This window comes from Leptosomus discolor, chromosome 14 (genome assembly GCF_034619465.1).
Source record: "Leptosomus discolor isolate bLepDis1 chromosome 14, bLepDis1.hap2, whole genome shotgun sequence".
Taxonomy (NCBI): Eukaryota; Metazoa; Chordata; class Aves; order Leptosomiformes; family Leptosomidae; genus Leptosomus; species Leptosomus discolor.
Genome location: NC_141404.1, coordinates 15,832,961 through 15,855,588, shown reverse-complemented (window position 1 = coordinate 15,855,588; position 22,628 = coordinate 15,832,961). Strand labels below are relative to the sequence as shown.

At 44.2% G+C, this 22,628-nt stretch overlaps 1 protein-coding gene across 4 annotated transcripts in view; it reads left to right on the top strand.

Annotated features, from left to right (window-relative positions):
- Positions 1 to 1,358: 1,358 nt before the first annotated feature.
- Positions 1,359 to 22,628, top strand: part of CREBBP (CREB binding lysine acetyltransferase) — a 97,583-nt gene continuing 76,313 nt past the window's right edge. For 3 of the 4 annotated variants that reach the window (XM_086473128.1, XM_086473126.1, XM_086473125.1), the window contains exons 1-2: positions 1,359 to 1,482; positions 15,323 to 16,035. In XM_086473128.1, coding sequence (XP_086329254.1) covers positions 1,398 to 1,482; positions 15,323 to 16,035 — 798 coding nt within the window. In that variant the 5' untranslated portion in view covers positions 1,359 to 1,397. The remainder of the gene's footprint in view (positions 1,483 to 15,322; positions 16,036 to 22,628) is intronic. The other variant, XM_086473127.1, reaches the window with a different exon arrangement.

The window sequence follows — 22,628 nt, the reverse complement described above, 5'->3', positions numbered from 1 at the left end:
GGAGGGCTGGGGGGAGGATAATGCCGGGAGTGACTGTGAGGGGACTGAGGGGACACTTGAGAGGGGACATTGCAAGGGGGTTGTTGAGAAGAGACATCTGCGGTGGGACTGAGAGGGGAGACTGCAGGGGGTGACTGTGAGGGAACTGAGGGGAGACCGAGAGGGGACATCCACGGCAGGACTGAGAGGGGAAACAGGGAGACTGAGGGGATGATAATGTGGGGGTGACCGTGAGGGGGGAACCCTGACAAGAGCACGCAGTGGAGGCTGAGGTGAGCGACTGGGGGCAACCGAGGAGGACGCTGCGAACGGGCAACTGTGGGGACGCCGGAGGGGTCCCTGAGGAGGCCGAGAGCACCGGCACACCGCGGGCCGGGGGAACCTGCCCGACCGCCCCGTCCCCCGATCGCTCCGCGGAGCAACTGAGGACGACCTCGTCTTTTTCCGGCGCCGCTCGCGCCTTTCCGGCGTAGGCGGGGGCGGGGGGGGGCGTGCCCTGTGCGCGGTGACGCAAGGCGCAGGCCCCGCCCCGTCCCCGCCCCCATGGTCTCTGGAAAAGAGAAGAGAAAAAAAAACTTTTTTTTTTAATTGAGGAATCAACAGCCGCCATCTTGTCGCGGAGCCGGAGCGCGGCGCGAGCGGAGCGGGGCCGGGCCGGGCCGGGCCGGGGCAGCGGGGCCGCCCTCCGGGACACGGGCAGCCGCGCGGAGCGCCGCCGACGGGCAGAGAGGCTCGGGGCAGCGGGGCAGAGCCGGCCGGAGCCAACCGACCGCCGCCGCCGGGACCGGGAGCCGCCGCCGCCGCCGCGCCGCGCTCATTGTTTTGGGGCGTTTTTGGGGTGTTTTCGGTTTTTTTCCGGTTTTTTGTGTTGTTTTTTTTTTTAATCCCCCCCCCCCTTCCCTCCTCTTTCCCCCCCTCCCTCCCCTACCTCGGCCGCGGTTTGGCCGCGGGCGGGGGCGGCGGGGCGGAGGCCGCCGCGGGGCCGGGGCGAACCCCCCGGCGCGGAGGGGAGGGGACGGGGCGAGGTGGAGGGGAGTGCGGGGGGGCGCTATGCGCCCCGAGTGACTGACTGAGCCGCCATCCGGGCACTCCTCGGCGGCGGCGGCCGGGCGGGGGGAAGAGGCCGGGAGGAGCGAGGCCGGCAGGGAGGGGGCGCTGGGCTCTTCCCCACCCCGCCCCGAACCCTCCTCCCCTGCGGCCTGCTGCGGCGGCGGCGGCCCGGCCCGGGTATGGGGGAACGGGGGCCGCCGCCGGTCGGGCACTGAGCGGCGCTGTTGCTCGACGGTGGGTTCCCCTTCGGAGGAACGGGGAGAGAGAGCTTCGCCCCCCCTCGGACTCCCCCTTCTCCAACGATTACCGGCTCGGCGGCCTCTCCTCGGACGGCCCAGCCGGCTACCATGGCGGAGAACTTACTCGACGGGCCGCCCAACCCCAAGCGAGCCAAGCTCAACTCGCCGGGCTTCTCCGCCAGCGATAGCACAGGTGAGGCCTGCGGGGCGGTGCGGGGGCGGGCGGGCCTCACCGGCAGGCCCCCCCCCCCCCCTCCGGCGGGTGGTTGGGCCCGGCGATCGGCGGGCCCAACCGCCCGCCGGAGGGGGGGGACGACGACGACCGGCCCGCCCTGCCGCGGTTCCCGGCGGGGGTGGGAACCGGCCTGGCGAGGTGCCGGGAAAGGGGGGGGGGGGGGGGGGGGGGAAGGATCCTTCCCGGAGCGGTTGGGCCTCCTCCAGTCGAAGTTACCGGGCGGGACCCGTACACCAAGTACCGTCCCGGCTATAAATAGCGGTTGGGAGAGATGGGTAAGGCTTTTTGAGTTGAATTTCCCTTTCCTCCTTCATCGACCCACCGGTTCGTTTTGATGGTGAGGGGATAGAAGGGATCCGCCTCGAGCTTGGATGCTGGGGGCGCCCAGGTGAGCGGGGTGTGGGTAGGGAAGGAGAAGAAGCCAGCCAGCAGGAACGCCGACCACCCTGCTTCTGGAGGGGGTGGTCGGGGGTTCTGTCTCTGCTCCTTAAAACCCATATATCGCCCCCAACTAAAAGCCCTGTGCAGGCAGCCCCTTCCACTGTGCCCCTGCGTGCGACACGCTATGGAATAACAACTCTGTGATGGCATGTTAAGGTTTTGCCTTTTTTTTTTTTCCCTCTTCCCACCTGTGACCCTGTCTTAAGGCGCTTGGCTCAAACTGTTCTGAGCGTTTTTCCTTAAAAAACAAATGATTTGCAGATTATAATTGAAGTTGTGAGTTTGCTTGTGTGTGAAATGCCTAGCAGCCTGGCAGTCGCTGCGACTCGTCTGTGTCGCGTAGTGCCTTTGCCGTGCTTTTTTTCTCAATTGTAATGGGTTTGTAGATAATAAAACACATCAAAATTTTTCATTTCCAGCAAGTGCGTGCCTGTTGTAAATACTCACGTGTGTGCATAAGAGCATGTGTGTGAGTACTGACGTCTTTCAGTGTTCCAACTGTTTTAATCACTGAAACAGTGGTTTTACATGAATGTGGAGTGTGTTGGACTTGCGTTTCTGTTTTCAGAGATTAACGAATCTTGTTGAAGGGACAGTGATAAGTTAATCGTGCTATGCCTGCTGTGTTTTTATAGACTGAAAAAATTATTACTATAATTGAGCTGATAAATTCTGTGGGTTTTTTCAATTTGCTTAATCTGCATTTGCAATAGCTTGTAGATACTTCGGTCCTTTTGGGGGTTTTTTATGGCATCTTTTCTTCTCAGCCTACAGATAAACGAACCAAAAAGAAAGGGTATTGAGAGTAAGAATTGGCAGGGAATATCTAGGTGAGGTCTTGTGATTGAACTGCGTTAATCCCTTTCGTGGAAGTGATGGAATATCATATGGAAGGCTGGTAGTGCAAGTTGCTACGAAATGCACCACAGTAACACAGGAAAAGCAGTTTTTCTTTAGTTCTTCAGCTAGATGTCTTAAGACTCTGCTAGTAGCCAGTGAAAGATGTTTGAAGCGGTGTCCTTTTTTCTTTTTTGAAGTTCGCTTGGTCTGTTCTGGAATGCTTCAGTCATAATTATGTCCTGTTCAGCAAGTTCTAATGCGTTTCGGTGAGCTCTGTGCGGTGCTAGATACGAGAGCTGCATAAAGTCTTGCACAGCTGAGGGGGGCCTTTGGTCACCGGGACAGCAAAACCCAGCTTGTGTTTTGAACAAGTAGGAGTGTGTCCATAGTGTTCTGTTGTCATCCCGGTGTTCTTCAGGCAAAACCACCTCTGCTTGAGAGTGCAGATAACGTTTGTGCACTTAGAAGTGTGTTTTCAAAACAAAATTTCTTCAGGTTTGTTGCCAGCGGCTCGTGCTGCTTGTTGAAAGATCGCTGAATGCTTCTGTGCGTTGTAGCAGGCGATACAGGTAGTTCAAGTAGCGCTTGCTATCAAATACCTGCTCCTGAGCCTGAACCGGGCTGCTCCCTTGCACTGAGGCTTAAATGAAAAAGTTAGCTTGCAACCTGGAAAGTTGCCTTCGTGACCAGAGGTGATTGGGGAGAGGGGTCTGAGGCTTGCGCCCTGAGTGAGCAGGGAGTTGTGTGGTGGTGAACTGAGTTGTAATTGTAGTCACAAACCCGCGCTGTTTGGTGCTGCAGCTTGCATGACTGGGACGTGCTTTAAAAGACGTCGCGTTAGGCCCGGTTGTGCAGCGCTCTTGCTGAACAGCCGGGCTCCGAGCCTGCGAACGCTTGTAACCCAGTGTAGCGGTGGCGAAGGGTCTGATGGCAGGCCTGAACCTTCGGCAGAAAGCAGCTGCTCGTCCTTGTTTACATTTCACTTTATGCTTTGATGCGGTGACGTTAAGCAACTCCTTTTGTCAGGGTAAATTTTAGCTGCCTTTAATCTTTCTGATAAAAATAGCTCCTCAGCTTACCGGAGCAAAGTTTGTGCAATTGGAATTGGTCGACTTACGTTCTGAAAATATGACCTTTCCTGTTAAACATCAGCAGCTAAATCAAATGTCTGGTCTCAGAGAGGGGAGTAGAGATGAAAGGATACCAGAAATATGTACTGCGACCATCGTTAAGTTTCACGATAGCCCCATTTTGCTGTTGGCCTGTGGCTCTCTGTATTGTTAAGGAAGGTTAAGTAAGGCTGTTAACTTAGCTTGCTGTTGCTGTGCAGTGTGGCTCCTATGGTAAAATGTCCATGGGAAAGATTTTTTCCTTGTCTAGCCAGGTAGGAGTAGTGCTTTTGTCTAATTACAGCTTTATTAGATACATGGCATTTTTCATACCTAGTGTTTGTCCCTTCCATAACTGTTAGGAGGCATTCTCATCTAGCGTGCTGCAGAAGAACAGGGGGCTCATAGTAAAGTTAGAATTACAGTAACTTTGACTATGGCAGCATATCATTTAATGTTGAGCGTCGTGGTTATTTTGTACATTGCTGGCGTTATTTGGCGGAATCTACCGTGAACTGGCAGCGTTCTTGAGCTGGTCTTGGTCTGATCTGTGTGCACAGATTGTGAGAAATGTGCTTGAATAGAGCAGCAGCAAAGCCAGCTTTCTTCAGGTGCCCCTTCACCACGGTTCTGCAGGTAGCGGTCTGTGTTGCGTTGCAAGTAATGCCTCTATCTGTATTCGTTACGTACCCTGAAACCTTCTGCTGTTGTAGAGCGATGCGAGTTCCAGAAACGACACATCACAATTTGGGCCAAAGCAGAAGGTGTCCTGAACAGCGTTGTGAGTTAATGAATTCCTAAAGTAGGTGAAGTTGGAAAGAAGGTGAGGTGAGCAGCTTCAAAAGTCTGTTAGAGCTGGATTTTTCACCTCATATTTTCTTGTGCGTTTGGTGTTTGTTTTGTTTTGTTTTGTTTCTTTCCCTCCACAACTTCAGATCATAAACAGATTAAGCAGTATGGCTGCTGCTGCAAAAGCTGCAGGCTAAGCTCTCCGGTAATTCACATTCTCTCCACGGCCCGGTGTGTTAGCATCGCAGTGCCCGTGTTACTGGGGAAAGACTGGCCGTGTCGCACGTGCCTTTGTACGTGCCGAGATAAGCAGATCTCCGGCTAACTCCCACCGAGCTACAGGACTTCGCAGAAGGCAGTCTGTGTCGATACACAGCCTGATTTGATCTTACTCGCCTGCCAAAAACCGGATAGGTGTATTTCAGTGGAGTTAGTTTTCAGTTGTAAAAGAGGCGGGCTGCCTTGAAAACAGAGTAGCTTAAGCAGAGGCAGCGAGGCTTTCTAAGCTTACGTTCACATACTTAGCTGAGACTTCAAACGGACTGACGTCCTGGTAATCTAAAACCAGATTTTGGTTGTGCATGGGAAAGCATTAGTGTGTATGTTTTAGCAGGGTTCATTCCTGCGTGGTTGAAAAGTTCCGTGGAAGCCTGTTTAGTCGGTCTGCTCTTGTTTTACGTGATACATGCCAAACTTGAGTGTCGCTTGTGCGCTGTGACAGTAAGAGTCACTTTCATACACGTGCTTTCTCCACCTCTCCCTGCAATAAGAAAAAGGGTAGTTCTATTAAGTCAAGTGACTTGGATTTATAAGCAGAAAATTGGGGGAAGAAATAATTCTTCTGAAAAGACGTAGGTGAAGGAGTTCATGTAGTTTTAATGATTTCACAGACTTGGCCTTTGTTTTGTGGTACTTGCACCGTAACTAGCTGGGGTGGGAAAGAATGCAGTGTGATATTTCATGGCTGTATTGTTTCTTAAGATTTAGCATATGTATGTAGTGATGGAGGTGGTGGATGGGAGATGATGATGCCGAGCAAAAATGTTTACTTGGAGCTGTGTTAAGTTTGATAACAAGCTGAGGTTGGTTTTTTGCACCTGAAGTGACTGACCTGCATAACTTTATGCCTGCAGTTGTAATTTAGGACAGGAGATTTGTAAGACTAGAAATGGAGAGGCTGGCGCAGCTAATTCTTACAAACTCATGAAGCATTGCTGATAGCAGATTATTGTGTACTTCCTCATTGCTTGGGATTTTTTTATAGATTTTTTTCCAAGGAGTTTGACACTAACATCTGTGTGAGATGAAAAGTTGAGCAGATGATCTGCCAGCCTGATTTCATGTGGCAGTCCATAGTCCCACAATTGCGCCCATTCCTTTTTTTGAAATCCATACTTTGAGTGATAATTGCGTGGGTAGTCAGGAGTTTATCAGATTGATTCCTTCCACCCGCCATGACTTAAAATTAACTTGGTAAATGCCGTCTTGTGCGGTAGCATAGAGCTGCCGGAGAAGCCCTGCCAACAGCAGGCAGGAATAACGGCTGTGCTCGGGGGTCAGTCTCTGTTGTACCCCAGAGATCTCTTGATAGCTTGTGAAATGATTCCCAGTTTTCTGTTGCAGATTATTCACTTTCTATTCTGGCTGAATGTTCCTTGGAGTCATAGTCCAGTGCCATTAATTATTTCTACAGCAACATGCTGTGTTTCGCTATTATATCTGCAACTTCGCATGAAAAAATCCACCTATTCTTGGTGTTTATTTTTATTAGAGAATTTGCTCTCTGTTGTTACCTGCTAATAGAGGAGAACGTGAACAAAAATCTTGCTCTGTTAGCAAAATACTGCAGGTTAATGTGAAATCAGGGTGGAGGAAGTAGTTGAAAAACAGGATTGAAAAATTCTGGGATATGTTCTTATACAATGAAAAACCATGTGGGATAGCTTAGAAATCTGACACTTCCACCCTAATTTGGTTTACACTTTCAAGAATTTTTGCTTTGTAAATCTTCCTTTTAACATATGTTATGTTTTCCATCTGTCTTCTCAGATGTCTAAGATACAGAGAGAACCTATATCTTTTGTTTGGAGAACTCTTTAATAGAGATGTCTCAACTCGCACTATCAAGTATTGTGCAGAATCACAGGTGAATCAAAAGAAGACTGAAACTTGTATTATCACTGGTAATTGGCAATCATAACTCAGAATCTAAATCTCTTAACGTTTACTCTTTAAAAGCTTCACTTCATCTTGCCTTTTTTCTTATTCACCACCGTTGAGAGATAAGGATCTTATTTGGAACATTGGATAAATACAGTATTTTTGATTTGCAATAATTTGTGTGTGTGTGTGTGTGTTTCTATTTATACATATATAAGCCTGTAAAAATCTTCTTCTCTGAGGATCGTCTTTAATACTGTGGGAACTTCCCCAGGAAGACAGCGTTGTCAAAACGAGTCGCTCCTTCTAGGTGACCCACCTCCCAGTCTCACAGGCAGACGTTATTTCGTTGCTGCTGGACACCTCGTGAGGCAGACTTTGGAGCCAGCTGCTTTCTGAGGCAGAGTGAGAACAAAAACGAAATACTAGATTCCAACCCCTGTCCGTGTGTCGCGCCTGAAGAGCACGAGCTGCTCTTTCGCTCTGCCCATCTTTACCGCTGCTGGTGCTTTGATAGCTGTTTTAGTGGGTGTTGTTGATGACATAGCTTCTGTGTCATCTCCTGTATAGTTTCATCTAATGGAGCAAAGAAATGTGGAAATTACCAAGAGACTTGAATTCAATAAGTACTGAATGTAAATCTGTTTTGTAGTGGCTGTGAAGTTTTTTCCGAAGATTCATAAACTCCTTTAAGGAAAGTATTAATGAGAGTGATTCAGAACAGCCTCATCTCAGCGAAATGAATCCTTTAAAGTAAAATAGATTTGTGAGGGCTTTGGGTTTTTTGTATTCAATCAGTTACAGATGGAAGCTTTTTTTTAAGAGTGAAATACATAAAATTCATTAGTTTCAAGCGCATTTGCTGTTGCTTCCCTGTGCACGTTTGGTGTATTTTGTGTTTATGTTCTTGCACAGCTGAATTTGAGTTGCTGTGCAAGCTACTTTTCACTTATAATTTGGTATTGGAAATAGGGGGGAAAAGCGGCATTAAAACAAAGAGAATGGACACACTATTTTTTGCACCTATTATACATCATAAAGCAGACACAAAACTTGCCCATTTCCTAGTAATCTTGCATAATGCTTTTGTTTGTTTCATAATACTACTTCAAGTACATCTTAATCATTGCTCTTTTAGGCTTCGCAGAATAGACCTGTTCTGTGCTTCTGTTGCAGAAGGCACCTGAAAGTAGGAACTTTCAGAGAAGGACGTGTGTAGCTGAAGGGAGTGCTGGAAGCAGCTGAAGGCAGTACTGAGCATGGAGTTCTCACCACCGATGCCATCCGTTGTTGTGGGGAGGATGGAGGACTGAACAATTTAAAACCTGAAATACCTTGTGTTGACCTGTGTATTTAATAAGTCTGTGGCCAGGGAATGTCACAGTTCAAGTTTGTTTGTCAGGATAATTCACCTCTTTTGTGTGTTATCTGGTGATTTTTTTTTTTTTCCAGATGTGCAGTGAGGGTGGCACAGCCTTAACTTGCTCTGTCAGTTGTGTGAGCTAACTGCAGGCACTCGCTTGCAGACACGCAGTTTTGGTACAGGCTGTGTACTCTGTGCTGTCTTAAGAAGTGCCCACAATTAATTACCAGATTCTCAGATGGTTCCTCTTTAAAGGGTCATCCCGAACTTCAGTGTTCTGTCAGCTGTTAAAATAGGGCAACAGAAAATATGTGTATGTTTCTAATAGGATGAGAAGGAGATCTAGCTTCTGTTAACGTGCTTCAGGAACCCTAAAATAATTAATCTTCATCGGGACAATCTTGTGAATGAGAAGCTGATGTTACCAGGGCAGTGGTCTCCCAGTCTTTAGGCAGGTTGCTTGCCTCACCTTCCTTCTGACTAGATTTACGCTCTTAGAGCAGAGGAAGTTACTGAAGCCTTTTGGTCAGTAAGTGCATGTAGCCTGGTTGCCACGTGCAATGTAACAATAGTCATGTCTGTGTTGTTGGTGCTGCTGGGTTGGATTTAAAGGTACTCGCAAGAGCAGTCACAGCAATTGTGTTAAAATAGCAAAGACACCTTGGGAAACAACTAAGAGGAAGAGTGGTTATGGAGAGGCTCTGTAGGACCGGAGGAAAGCAAAGTCAATCCATCGTTTGCCATATGATGCTTCCAAGACCAGACCAGAGTGAGCGCTCTTGTTGGGCTGCTTCTGCCACCACACATTTTGGGGGTTATTTTAGTTTTATTCCTCTCTGACATCTGAGAGGAGAAAAGAGACTAGCTTCTTACCTGAGTGCATTTTTCATATTTGTTTCTGTATATTAACTTTGGTACCAGGGGCACTTAATGTGCCCTTGTACACCACTTTGTTTTTAATAGCGGAACATTCAAGTAACCTGTCATTTTTAAATTTTTTTTTTTAAGGGAGGGGTAGATCTGAAAACAGGATTATTCCTGAAGGAAGCTAGTACCTTAGGTTTTTCTGGACCTTCAACACAGATTGTATTTTCATTATGAGCACAGCAAAAGAGGGATGGTGGAGACAGTTTGGATAAGCACAGTAGAGAGAAACTTGAGGTTATGACATTGTGGTACACAGTGTGCAAGTGGAAAGAGAGGTAAGGAGCTACTTGGTGTAATCAAGGAAGGATCTCTGTTTATGCCATTCTCATTTCAGGGAGGTGAGAAAGAAGCCAGGGGCAGTTGGTAGCCAGGGGTAGTTGGTATCACACATGTTAGTTGTGGTATAGGGGATATAGATACGTGCATTTTCCCCATCCTGACTTGTCTGGTGTTCGGGCTGGTGTCAGGAGCTTTTTTTAAAACTGAATCAATAATACTGGGAGTATTGCAGTAGAGGTTAGAAGAGAAGAGATTCTTTTTCATTAGCTGCTTGATTTGTTTGTTCTGTATAATGATCTTCAGTTTTGAAAAGTCATTTAAATGCTGAAGTGTTACAAAAATGGGTTGGGGGAGATTTTAGGAGCTGCTTGTACTAGATTCTAAGCTGATAGTGTCCATTTTAGTCATTGGGATGCACAAAATGGATCTAATTTAACTGATTCTTAGGAACTGTGTCACTGCTTAGTTTCATGTCTGTACCCTGGATGGTATTCATCTTGCAGAGAATCATGCTTTGCCAGAACACAAGTTGCAAAGGAAGTGGGGCAGAATGAATGTCTCCTTCTCAATCCCCCTATCCCTAAAATCCCAGCCACAGGAAAGCAAGAGAAGGCAAGTGTTAACACCTGTGTTCAAGAAGGGCTAAAAGGACGATACAGGCAACTACAGATGGGTCAGCCTCCCTTCCATCACTGGGGAAATCATGGAAGAGCTGGAGTGCATTTAGTGAAGGGATACCAAAGAGGTCAGGAGGCTGGAGCACTTGCCCTTTGAGAAGGGCTACAGACCCTCCTGACATCCCTTCCAGTCTGGGTGGCTGTGAGTCTGTAAGCAAGAGAGCACTGCACTGATTAGTCCAAGGAGTTTCCTAGAGGCAAGTACGTAGAACGCCTAAAGGTGAGGCTCGTTTCTGTGTATCGGTATATTTGAATTTTGACCAGTCCACTCGCTTAGGAATGAGCAAACCAGACTGTATTTCTTTTTCATCCCAAATGCGTGTAGTTCAAAAGATCAGGCAGAAAGAAATTTAAATATCCAAACCTCTTATTATGCAAACCAGAATTTGTTGGGACTCGTCCAGATGCCTGCTGTTGGATCTCTCCCCCTCACCCCCCTCCACCCAGCCGTTAGAGTTTCCTCAGCCTACCCAGGTCCCTCATCGCTGTCTTTCTCAACCTGGTTGTTAAACATCATGTTCTGGAAAAGTGATGCTTTTCTGAAAGTCAAGGTCAGATACATGTCGGTTTGCAGTCTTCCTGCATGTCTTGTTAGGTTAAGATACTAATATAAAGTTTCCTCACTGGAAACTTTATTTTTTTTCTACGAATGCATTTGTTTAATTGCCCTAAAGCATTAAATGCACTAATTGTCTTTTGTAAAACAATAAATTATAGAATCCTCAAGCTTCGAAAGGAGCTTGGAATGGATGTGGTAATTGCTGGCTGCACCAAACAGTATGGCTATTGAGTTGAGTTACCTGACATTGAGTTTTAGGGAATGTCTGGAGCTCTGAACTGTTGCGGCTTTGTCTGCTGGGGTCTGGCATGATTGAAAGAAGCCTTACAAAACAAGATTGGGCTCACTGAAATGTAACAGCTATGTTGGCATGGAAGAAAGGCACGGTGAAAATGCTGCTTGTGTACTGGGACTGCAGTGTGACTTCAGTGCCTGCTTCGCAGATGGGCAGGCAAAGTTTGTGACAGGAAAACTCCTAGTCATGTTTCAAGTGGAGATTATGCCGTAAAAAAATGAAACTGAATTTGATAGTTCTCCTCCTGCTTGCTCTGTGATACATTTGAGATAAGTAGTCACGTAAAGAAATACCTTAGAACGTTTGTCACCTCTCCAGGTGGAGCTAAAGGGGAAAACAAATGGTGACATTGAAACAAGGTAGTTGATTGAATATGTATATTGAGAAAGAGTCTCTTGATAACAGTTGCAAGTAGTCGTACAGATGAAAATTTTCTGCCTTGAGAAAGCAGCACAGTTTTATTTTTTTTCTTCTGAGAAGGCTGGGAAGGAAACAGAACATCTTTTTTTATTCTGCTTGCTGAAAGTGTTGTCCAGGAAGGCAGAAAACTGTGACATTTAAGCTCATAAAACTGAAATTAGGAGAGAGTGTGTCTCAAGTGTGGTTATCTTCTGTGTGTCAAAATAGCTGCTCAAAGAACACAAAATTCTCAAATTGGAAAAGGAGCCCTTTGGAAAGAGTGGGGGTGTTGTAGTTGCCTAGTGCTTTTCCATCCCTTCCGAAAGATATGTTATCTCTGCTTTTTTGCTCTCTCCTGTTAAGAGGACATTTGGTTTTATGTAACCGAAGTAATGAAAGACGGGAGGTTTGGGATGGGAAGTGCTGTGTTACAGCCGAGATGCTGCGAGGTGGCTCTCCGCAGCCTTAGTCAGCTCTGCTGCTTCCCGAGCCCTGAAGTCAGGCGTGTGTGCCTTAGAGTTAAGGGAATATCTATCTATCTGTCTGTCTGTCTATCTATCTGTCTATCTCCTCCGTTAAAATAACGACGGCTTTTTCTGTTCCATGGCGTGCTGGGTAAGCGGCAGGTTTGAGAGACGGAGCAGGTGCAAAGCTTGGCGATGGGAGTGGGACTCCTCAGGGTAGGTGTTTTTTGAGCATTGCTTCAGATAGCTGTGTGTAAAGGCAAAGGTGTCTCTCGGATTTTAAGACTCTTGGTAGCTGCCATTGACTTTGGGAAACAGTTGAAGCATTGAGAATGGGATCAGTCGTGTTGTTCTTGTTAGGCTGCAGGAACTGAGGTTACTTTTCATTTTGCTACCAGTAGAAATGGGCCGCGTTCTTATGGCAGATTTTTATATGTGTATAAATATATTTATTATTTTTATAACTGCCCAGACAATCTCTTATCTTTATGGATTTGTTGCAGACATGCTCAAGTAGACTTTTGTTTTCTGTTGTATTTTATGACTGTTGTAAAATGTGTCTTGTGTTGATGTTTTTAACGTACACGAGACTGATTAAAAATAGAAAAGCAGGAAGATTAATCATTGCCTGAACATCTGAATACTCAGTGAATTTTTACACAGCCACTCTGCTAAGCTGTGTACCTGCTTTTTATTTTCCTGCTGGCAAAGTTTCCATGCCTGACCTTAATGTATAGCTTGCTTACAGGAGCTCAAGAGTGGTAGTTTGTTTTAGGTTTTAAGAGGCAATACTACCAAACGCTTTCTTCACTCTTTTGTACACTGCAAAAACATTTCCAGTCCTTGCTCTGGCAAGACTGTTAAGAGTCCAGCCAGCCAAACAAAAAAAATTGAGCACTTAATCCAGCATCCCATTTTGAAATAGAACTGGAAAAAAAAAAACTTTTTTTTTTTTTTAAGCCACAGCAACATCTTTCCCCTCCACGTTTTGTCACTTCTGCCCCTGGCCCTGTGTGCGCACGCATCTTTTGTTCATGAAATATTAACAATTTTGGTGCAGAAGCTTGGAAAAACACCGTTTCACGGGATTTACAAAAGTTGTCTGAACAAGTGATGTAAACCTTGAACTTCGCAGGGAGCTGGGGTGATGGGAGCAGTTTAACAAAGGCGAAGCCTCAGCCACAGACCCTGTGTCACCACCCTTCGTGACGCGCAGGCAGATGGCTTTGGTTGTGCTCCGGGCTGCAGCCCCCGTCTGTGGCAGAGCCTGCTGGGGAGAGGGGCTGTGCTGCGGGGACCCGGGCACTGGGGATTCGCTTGTAGCCAAACGGGGCTTGGCGGTGAAAACAGGCGATGGGGTTTTTGTCAGAGGCGGGTTAGAGATGGATGGAAGTTTAAAAATCGTGAAATCTTGGGAGAAGGAAGGTAGAACACAAATATATGGGAAGAGACACAGACTGCAGCCTGGTGGGTGTCAAGAGGAGGAGAGGTGAAGCGATTGGCTGAACAAATGTAGTTGAAGGTACACCAGGAATTTCTGTGAAAGACAAGCTGAAAAGGTGAACTAAATGACTGAAGGGAAAGGCAGCAAGTAAGAGAGGAATTAAAAATACTTTAATGAACCTGGCTAATGATGATGTTAGTTTGTTACTTCCCTGCTTGAAAGGGAGCAGGAGATCTGTCCCTGAGCTGTGGCGTATTTTGTCACAGCCAACATCGTGCAAGCCTGGAAGGGTTCTTCAGAGCTTATTGCTTTCAGTAGGTACTGGTGGCAAGATGTAGGCCCCTGAAGGACATGCTGGTGCCAGCACCTCAAAAGAGGCAGAATTTAACATTTTTGTGTATGTAATTCACTGGACATTGACATATCTGAAAATTTTTGATTTTTTTTTTTTTCCAGTTAGGTTGAATTGAAAATTCAAATGCTGATGAAATATATTTACATGTGCTGAGATACGTTGGTAATGCATGTTAGCCTTGTGATACAGGTTACATGGTGTTTGTTTGATTTTTGCTTCTCTTCAATGCAGTTAGGGTGGTCCAGGCCGTCACCTGCTGAACGATCTTGTGCCACTTTCACCACCTGACTCTTGCACCAACTTTTTGTGGTTGAAGAGTGAATTAAACTTTGAAACAATGAAGCTTTCGGGATGCCCTTCTTTAGAAAAGAACTTTTGTTTGCCCTAACCTAGAGAAAAATTGGTTTGTCTGTTGCTCTCTGTGAGGGACTAGGGTTTTTCAGGGCTGGCTTTGTGGGGGCAAAAGAAAGTTTTCACGCATTTCTGTTACTTTACAGTAAAAAGTGGTTGTTTTAGATCATATCCTTGGACTGGAAAACTTCTGATGTGCTGCATGTTTGGACATCTGCTCTGATGAATTGAGGCTAGGCTGCTTACATGTTTGTTAATACTGCTGTATGCACTTGTCCTTATGTCTTCAAATAAATAACTTTTATTATCACATGGAAGTACCTATATACATCAGGTAACTTTCTAGTTTTAGTTATGTACCAAAATAACATTATACAGACACTGCTTGTGAAGTGTAATAAAATATTTTAGTGGACCTGAGTTGCCCCTTTATAAAAAACAAAATGACAAAACCCTACCACTTTTTTTCCATCTGGATGTTCCAGCCAGGCAGAGCAGTTCCTTCCAGTGGCTTAATGAAGATTTGATTGATTTATTTTGCTCATCTGGAGAGTGTGTGGATTACCTCTGTCAATATTGGGCATGATAAATGAGGGCTGGGCACTTGGGGAACAATTGGAATTATTTGAACCATTCAGGGATTGAGAAGTGACTTGATTCGAGAGGCATTACAAGGAGTAAATGCTGAATGCCTTTTGGGATCTTTGAGGTGGTGGATCATGATACAAATCAATGACTAGAGACTGATAGTGAACACGTTTATATGCAAGACTGGGATCAAACTGCTGCAGAAGTGGTTTCTTTTGACCAGGCTTCGAGGCCTAGCTGGAAAGCATTCTTTTGCCATGCACAAACATAGATTACAAGATTGAGGTGGGATTGCTGGGTGAAATGCAGTGGTTTAGGATTACATAGGAGGTCAGAGAAGGTGATGTAATCACTCTTTTGGGAGGGTAAATCAATGGGAAAAAACATCTCTTGATATTTCTGACGCCTTCTTTTAGCCAAAACAAGATAAATTAGGTTAGATCATTGTATTCATGCCACCTTAGTTTCATAAGCTTGGTACAATGTTTTATCAAGAGTCCTGTGAAAAAAACTATGTATTGGCCAGTGCTGTACCCTGTGTGGTTTCTGTGCAACGTATGTACCAATGACTGCACTTTCTGAAAGGCTCTGGAGTTCATGTCGTGGGGACCCTCGCTTGCTTGCTGGCAATGTTGAGCCTTGGGTAAAGATGCACCTTAATGCGTGTCATTTTCTAAGACTAGTACGAAGTTGTGCAGATTGTTCTAGTTGCTTGTTTGTCATGTTTTTCTCACCTGTGTTTCTGTTTTAACTTGTAGATTTTGGATCTTTGTTTGACTTGGAAAACGATCTTCCTGATGAGCTGATCCCCAATGGCGAGTTGGGCCTTTTAAACAGCAGTGGGAACCTTGTTCCAGATGCAGCTTCCAAACACAAACAACTTTCTGAGCTTCTGAGGGGAGGCAGCAGCTCTTCCTTAAACCCAGGAATTGGAAATGTGAACTCAAATAGCCCTGTCCAGCAGGGAGTTGGTAGTCAAGTTCAAGGGCAGCCGAACAGTGCTAATATTGGTAATCTGGGTGCTATGGGTAAGAGCCCTTTAAACCAGGGAGACTCTTCTGCTTCAGGCCTGGCAAAGCAAGCAGCAAGCACCTCTGGACCTACCACACCTGCATCACAAACTCTGAACTCTCAAGCACAAAAACAAGTGGGGATGGTGACGAGCAGCCCTGCAACATCACAGACTGGATCTGGGATATGTATGAATACTAATTTCAGTCAGACACACCAGAGCCTTCTCAACAGTAATTCTGGTCACAGTTTAATGAATCAGCCTCAGCAAGGACAAGGGCAGGTAATGAATGGATCTCTTGGGGCAGCTGGAAGAGGAAGGGGAGCAGGAATGCAATATTCTGCCCCTGCCATGCAGGGGAATGCAGGCAGTGTGCTGGCAGAGACTTTAACCCAAGTATCTCCACAGATGGCTGGTCACACCGGACTGAATACAGCACAGACAGGAGCAATGACTAAAGTATGTACTTATGATTTAATATATTCTATTTATTGCACTTATTTTTTCTCTATACAGGTGTTTAGAAAATGTAGTAGATTCTTTTCTGACGAACTAAAGAATGCGTTTTCTTGAGTCTGTATTTATCTGTTTCAGTCACCACTGATACCATGAAAGCACGGTAATTGAAACAGTATTTCTCATGTAATCAGAAATGAAAGCACTTGTTGAAAAACACATCCTTGACGTGAAAATTTGAGTAGTATCTTAGCGGGGTGAATTAGAAAAGAGTAGCGTAATCCTGCAGAAAGGAAGCAGATGATTGCTTCTGTGCAGGATCTCAATTTAGCTGCCAGATAACAGTATCTTCTAAAGCAATGTGGAAGCTGTTAGAGAAGTATTTGTAGATTGAAGGGAGAGGTGTAGTGATTGGGCCTGTTGTCAGGGACCACTGTCAACAGCTGTGCAGTGAATGTTTTTCAAATACAGAGGAACTCCTCTGAAAACATTGAATTTCACATAGATTGTCAAGCTAATGCACGCTCTGTGAAAGGGAAGGGCTGTGTCAGGGCAAGAAGTCTTAATTTGGTGGCCATTACAGATCTGGGTAGGGAATATATACACCTGGAAGTATATGCCCCTCTCTTGGGGCACTGCTCTGGTCCCTGCTTGATGTAGTCATTGCTTTTTAGCTCTTAATTTTCCAGGTGTGAGCTTAGAGAGGTGTTTTGGTGGTTGTCCCTCCTGTCTTTCAGTGCTCATCTCTTGTCTCTGTTGCTTTGGTACAGTTCCTTCTTGAAATTTTGATGGCAAACTCACCATGTTCTGATAGAGAAAGAATTATCTTTTTCTACCTATTTTATCTATTTGCGCATCACTAGTCATTGTCATTGTAGTTTATTAACACATAAATGTTGTTTCATTGATGTGTAGGAATTGTGGAGAAAAATGCATTGCCTGACGTAAAAGTATATGTCATGTTCTCTGAAGAAATGCTGACATCATTGAGGAGTACTGTATAGTTAATTGTAATTTTTTTAAAATCAAAAACATAAAAAGCATTCTCTCTGCAGTGAAAGGGATCCCTTTGCTTAAGGAAGAGATGCTTGTGGTCTGAGTGAAGGTCATAGCATGTGAAAGTAGATACAGCTGTCTCCAGCCTCCAGATTGGCTAAAATTGGCGTATGGAGCAGATTGGTCTGCACAGAGAGAAATTCAGCTTATCTTTCACTTGTTTTTCTTGGAAATTTGTGGGAAGAATGACAAATTATTATTATCTGGCTTATTTCTCTAAACTTATGGATGCCTAAGTTCTTAGGAGTAGATTTATTTCTAGCCACTATACAGTTACGTGGTAAAAATACTGATTTTGTATGTGAACAACTCAAGTAGAATTACCCCAAGGCAAAGGGACTTGCCTTAGGTCTTCGTCTGACAGAGTATGTATGAACCTGGTGGGGGAGGTTCTGTGATGTCTTGGTTTCTTTTAAACAAACCCACCGTTGGTAAGGAGTAGGCCAGCACTCGGGAAAATCCTGTTTTCCCAGGACTTTAGTCTTGGCCTAATGCCAGCTGCAAATGGGATTCATCAGCTCGAGAAGGCAACCTCAACTTTCTCAGAGTATGTTCAAGAAGTAAAGTAAAAATTAATCTGAACACGGAATAAACTGGAGAAGAATAGTAGAAGTATCCTTGATACAGAAGTTGTTAGTTTGTCCTCATATGCAGTGCTGTGCTCAGCACTGGTGATGCATTTCCAAAAGATTAGAGCAAAACTACTGCTTTCCGAAGTCCTTCTGCACACAGTGGATTAGAGAAACTGAAAAAGTAGGGCTGTTTAATAACAGAGTGTGAATGATAAACTGGTGCTTCTGTGAAGGTGCTAGCACTTAAGAGAAAACAGTTTTAAAAACTTGGCCAACTTCTAGAAAAATTGGTATTTTCCGGGGCTCCATCTCTTGTTGAACAAGATGAAGCTTAAAAGCATTGTGGGTTGTTTTTTTTTTAAGAAGTTTTACTTTTAATTTTCTTTCAGTAAGAGAGCAAATGAGCTCAACATTTTACACAACTATTTTGTGTTTCTATTTTGGATCAAATTACTTTCTCCCTGACTTTTCTTCTGATAAGCAGAAGTATTCTCTATTTTTGCCATTTTCCTCAGTAGGCATTTGAGGATTGGCATCTTTTTACAGTCTCTTCCCATCCCCCAGTTTATTGTTCTACTAGGATTATCAACCATGACTGTGTGTTAGCTTTTTCCTTTATTGATGCTCCAGTTGTCATGAAAGCTTTTAAGAAAAGTAAAGAAACACTTCAGTGAGTTTGTTCTTCTGAAACTGAAATTTCTGCTCAAGGAGAATGTGGGTTAGTTGGTTTTTCATCTCATGTGTCCTGATGTTTACCACTTAGTGTATACAGCTTAAAAGATTTGAAACGCAGCAATAAAAGTGGTGAGGCAGCTGATCTACCTAATAGTGAATGTGCCTAACTTGACTGAACAGCTTAAAATGTAGCTGCCATCCTGCTTGAAGAACTGTATCGAGACTGGAAGCAAATTCTGTAGGTGCTGGCTGTAGCAGTATATCCTAAGGGAAAGAATGAGGCGTGAAATACAAATGCAGGGCGGGGGGTGGAAGTAAAATAACTTTTTAAAACAAGATTTTTCTCATATGTTTAAAATAAGTGATGGTGCATCACTGATTAACGTCACTCAAGTACGGCTCAGACACCCATTTTTCTCTAATTCAGTGTGTTTATAGGCACCATGTAGCACTCATGACCCTTTATGGTTCAGGACCAGTTTTGCTGGGCAAGACCTTGATTCCTTGATGGTTTTGTTCTAAACCTTTTTTACTAAATGATTAAACATTGCTTTTTCTGTTTTTCATTCTTGTGGTATGTTTGGGTTTTTTTAAGCATTCTCTTTAGTAAGGCAAAAAGAAGAAAAAAGAAATCCAGATCTGATTTCTTCACCTGCCCTCAGAAATAACTGGGATTTATTTCATCTGGACCATCATAAGCCAATATTGTTAATTTTGAGCTGGACTTGCCATTTTAAGGCAGCTCTGGAAAGAATGAAAAGTACGCCAGAAATGAGCTTGGTAACTCAAGCTGATGATGCACGTGCTTGCATAGACCAAAGGTGGCAGATAAACCTTACCCCTAACCCATGTAAAAGGGGATGAAGACCAACTGATTGTCCATGTCAGAGGGCTGTAAGTGCTGACATCAAGACAAATGTTTTTCCACAGGCAGGGAGAGATTAAAGCAAAATACTTCCTTGGTCTGTAGAGACATGAGTAAAGGATTTCTTAGATTTCATATGATCCTGCGGAAGAAGCAACCTGTCAATACAAGTTAAACAGTAGCTGTTAGTCGTAGTCGTGTTCTCTTGGGAGCATACAGCATGTTCTTGATAGCCTAGAATAGAGAGTAGAGTAGTCCCTGAGAAAGTTTTGTGAATTAGAGATACAACAACTTCCTGTAGCAAGGATTTGAGTTCTTTGTTGGCCGTGATGGTGCAGTTTGCATATTCAGGTTTATTTAGAGTGCCTGCTTCGTGATTTTGACTTGGCTGAGATCATATGGAAAGCTCTCAGGAAACCTCTCTTCCAGGCTACTGTACACATCTCTTCTCTGTTCACTACCAGACTCCTTTCCTGTAACAATTTTGCTTGTAACTGTGGCGTTGTGACCCTATTTTCTCAGACAACGCTACCGGGATAGTTTTCATTTGACTGGGCTGAAGTTCTTTAAGAAATCTGCTTAAAAGAGCAGAAGGATTCTTCTTTTGAACAGCTCTCACTTGGCGGGGGTAGAGGAACAGATCATCTTGTCACAGTAATTTCCAGTAGTAGCAGAATGGTCCTTTTGTGTTGTACCATGTTTTTTTGTAAAGTCCATTAAGTCAGAAAATGTGTTCAAACCATCTAGAAAATCTTTTTAAATTAGAGTTGTTTCTTTAAGATTGCTAGTTGTCGAACATGTTAAGCAGTAGCAAAGCTAAGCAGATGGTCTATTGCTTCCGTAGAAATGAGCCCTTCGTTGCAAGCATGCTCTGTGCCTAATACTGTCCTGTTGCTGTAAGAGTTCATCTTCAAATGGGGAAGATGAAGCCTTCGTATAGTTCATTGTGGCTGGCAAGAGCTTGAAGTGGTGTTTCTGTAGATTAGATGTTGTATAGTCTCTTGCTGAGATGCATTCCCCTCGTCCTAATACTGATATCAAAGCTTGTGGAAAATCAGAAGAAAATTCTGGGAAGTCCCCATTTATTTTGTATGTTCTCATACTTCCTTTTTGCACTCTGGTAAGTGTTTCGGACAGTGATTCACTTAATTGGTGCTTTGACTCCTTCCCTTAAGAAGCCGTAAAGTCCCATTGAGATGAGTAGGACTCTTGAGTGTTTTCTTTTTCATCCATTTCCAAGGTACAATGCCTCCTCATGCAGTTGTGTAAAAGGAATCACTTTTCAGTAGCTTCAGAGCTGTATCACTCCAATAAGGATATGTTGGTACCCAGCAGCAGAAACTAAGGAAAGAATCCTGGATTGTGTGTGGTGGCTGATCTGCAGAAGCCATTGCTTTTAAGCTGCAGTGGAACTACAGCTTGCTGGGAGTTCCTTTCAAAGTGGTTTTCTCTATAGAGCTAGTAAATCTACCTCCAAGTTAGTTTTCTTTCTGAAAGGTTGGAGTTTAATCGAATTTGTTATTGGGCTCTGTATTCCCTCGAAAAGGATGTAGTTGTTTGGTCAGAATCTATAAAGAGATGAGGAGAAAATGGTTGTTTATTTTCATACCTGGTTATGAGGATTATTGGGGTTTTTGTGAAAAGCTTTTTCAAAGTTGTAGATTTTAAGTAACCTCATTCTACATATTTTGAAAGCTCTAAAGGAAGATACTTGTACTGATATAAGCAAGAATCCATCTGGCAGGGAGAAGCTGATGGAAAAGCTGATGTGCCTGGCACATCTTCCAGTGTGGTATTTCAGGAGATGATCTGGTAGCGACGAGTTTAGATACAGATTTCCAAGTGCTGTGTTCAATTGATGACTTTTCCTTACCTGTGTATGTGTAAGCCGCACGCCAGTAGTGGGATTGACATCAATCTTAACAGGTTCAAAATAGCCACTAACTGTGAAAACTGGATCTGTTGTGCTGGATTGTTGTGTATGTGTACAGTTTTTTCTCTTAACTGTATTGGCCTAATTTTTTTGAATAGTGCCTGTTTTCAGCTTTGTTTTAGTCAAAATAGCCACATGGCAGTGCATGTTGCAGTAGAAGTCTCAGATTAAAGAGGAGGAGGAACTCTTACCAGAAGTGAACTTTAAAAAACAGTAAAACTGTTTTTTACATCTACCAAGAGAATAACCAGTTGTGTCTTCTTTTTTTTTTTTTTTTTAATTGTTGAGCTATAAAAGAACTGGATTCTGTTATTTGTTGTTTCTAGGCTGTGTGTATATGTAATACATGTGCCTTTGACAAGCACATTCACAGTTTTGCTCCCCGTTGTTCACTGAGTGATGTTTTGGTGTTGGATATTAATCTTGAGTAAATTTAGTAAGATAATGAACTACGTTAAAGAGGAAGAATTCCGATACAAGACTTAAATTGTGTATGTAGTTGTGTTACTTGGTGTTTTGAGGAATCTGTAGTAAGGAAAACTTGTGATGAGGAAAAAATGAAGCAAACTATTTAAACAGATTATGCAGCTGATACTGCTAAGTACCAGATTTAGATACGCTTGCTGATTGTGAATTAAATCAGCTGAAGATGTTCTCATTCCTTTGCAGTTCTGTGTGTTTTAGCGAACTGCTGGTGCTGTTTGTTTCTCTGGTGACTCTCAATCTGTCTGAATCTGCCTGAATTGTTTCAACATGACTTGCAGTTAATTTGCTTCTCATCCTCTAAGTTGTCCGTACTAGGCTGCCAGGCTGTCTCCTAGCAGACCATGCCTCTGGCAAGCACAAGTAGCCAGTCCAAGTTGTATTCCAAATAATGCTGCTTCCCAGTTCCACGGGACTCTTAATGATGTTACAGTCTTGACCATAGTTGCTTGGTTCTCTCTTGAGTTACTATCACCGAAACACCATTTTTACTGAGGAGAGACATGTGCATTTATTATAATACGAACAGAAGAAGGATATAAATATATAGAAACACATAACAGCAAAATTCACTGACTTGTAGTAAAATTACAGTATATGTAACACAGTTTTGTTTTGAAACATGACCGTGCAAGTGGTACTCCCCAGATGAGTTGCCTCTGATATATTGAACAGATTTGGTAACTGAAAAAGCTCACTTACCACAACTATTACTCCTGGCACCTGAAGTTGAGTTGTTTCCGATATCTAGTACGTAAGTGAAATTTCATTTGCTGTTGTGCAATGTCACTGAAGATCTTCGAAGCGATAGTCACTTGGCTCGTCTTCTGCTTAAGCAGGTATCTGGGTTCGGTTTGGCTCTGGTGCTGCAAGAAGCAGAACAGTCAGCCTTCCTGGGGGGCAGACCATGACTTGGTTTCCCCTCTGTCTGCTTCCAGCTCAGGCAGTTAAAAAGCCTGTCTCCGTTAACTTACATTGGCTTATCATTCAGCTGACAAAAATGCAATGTTTA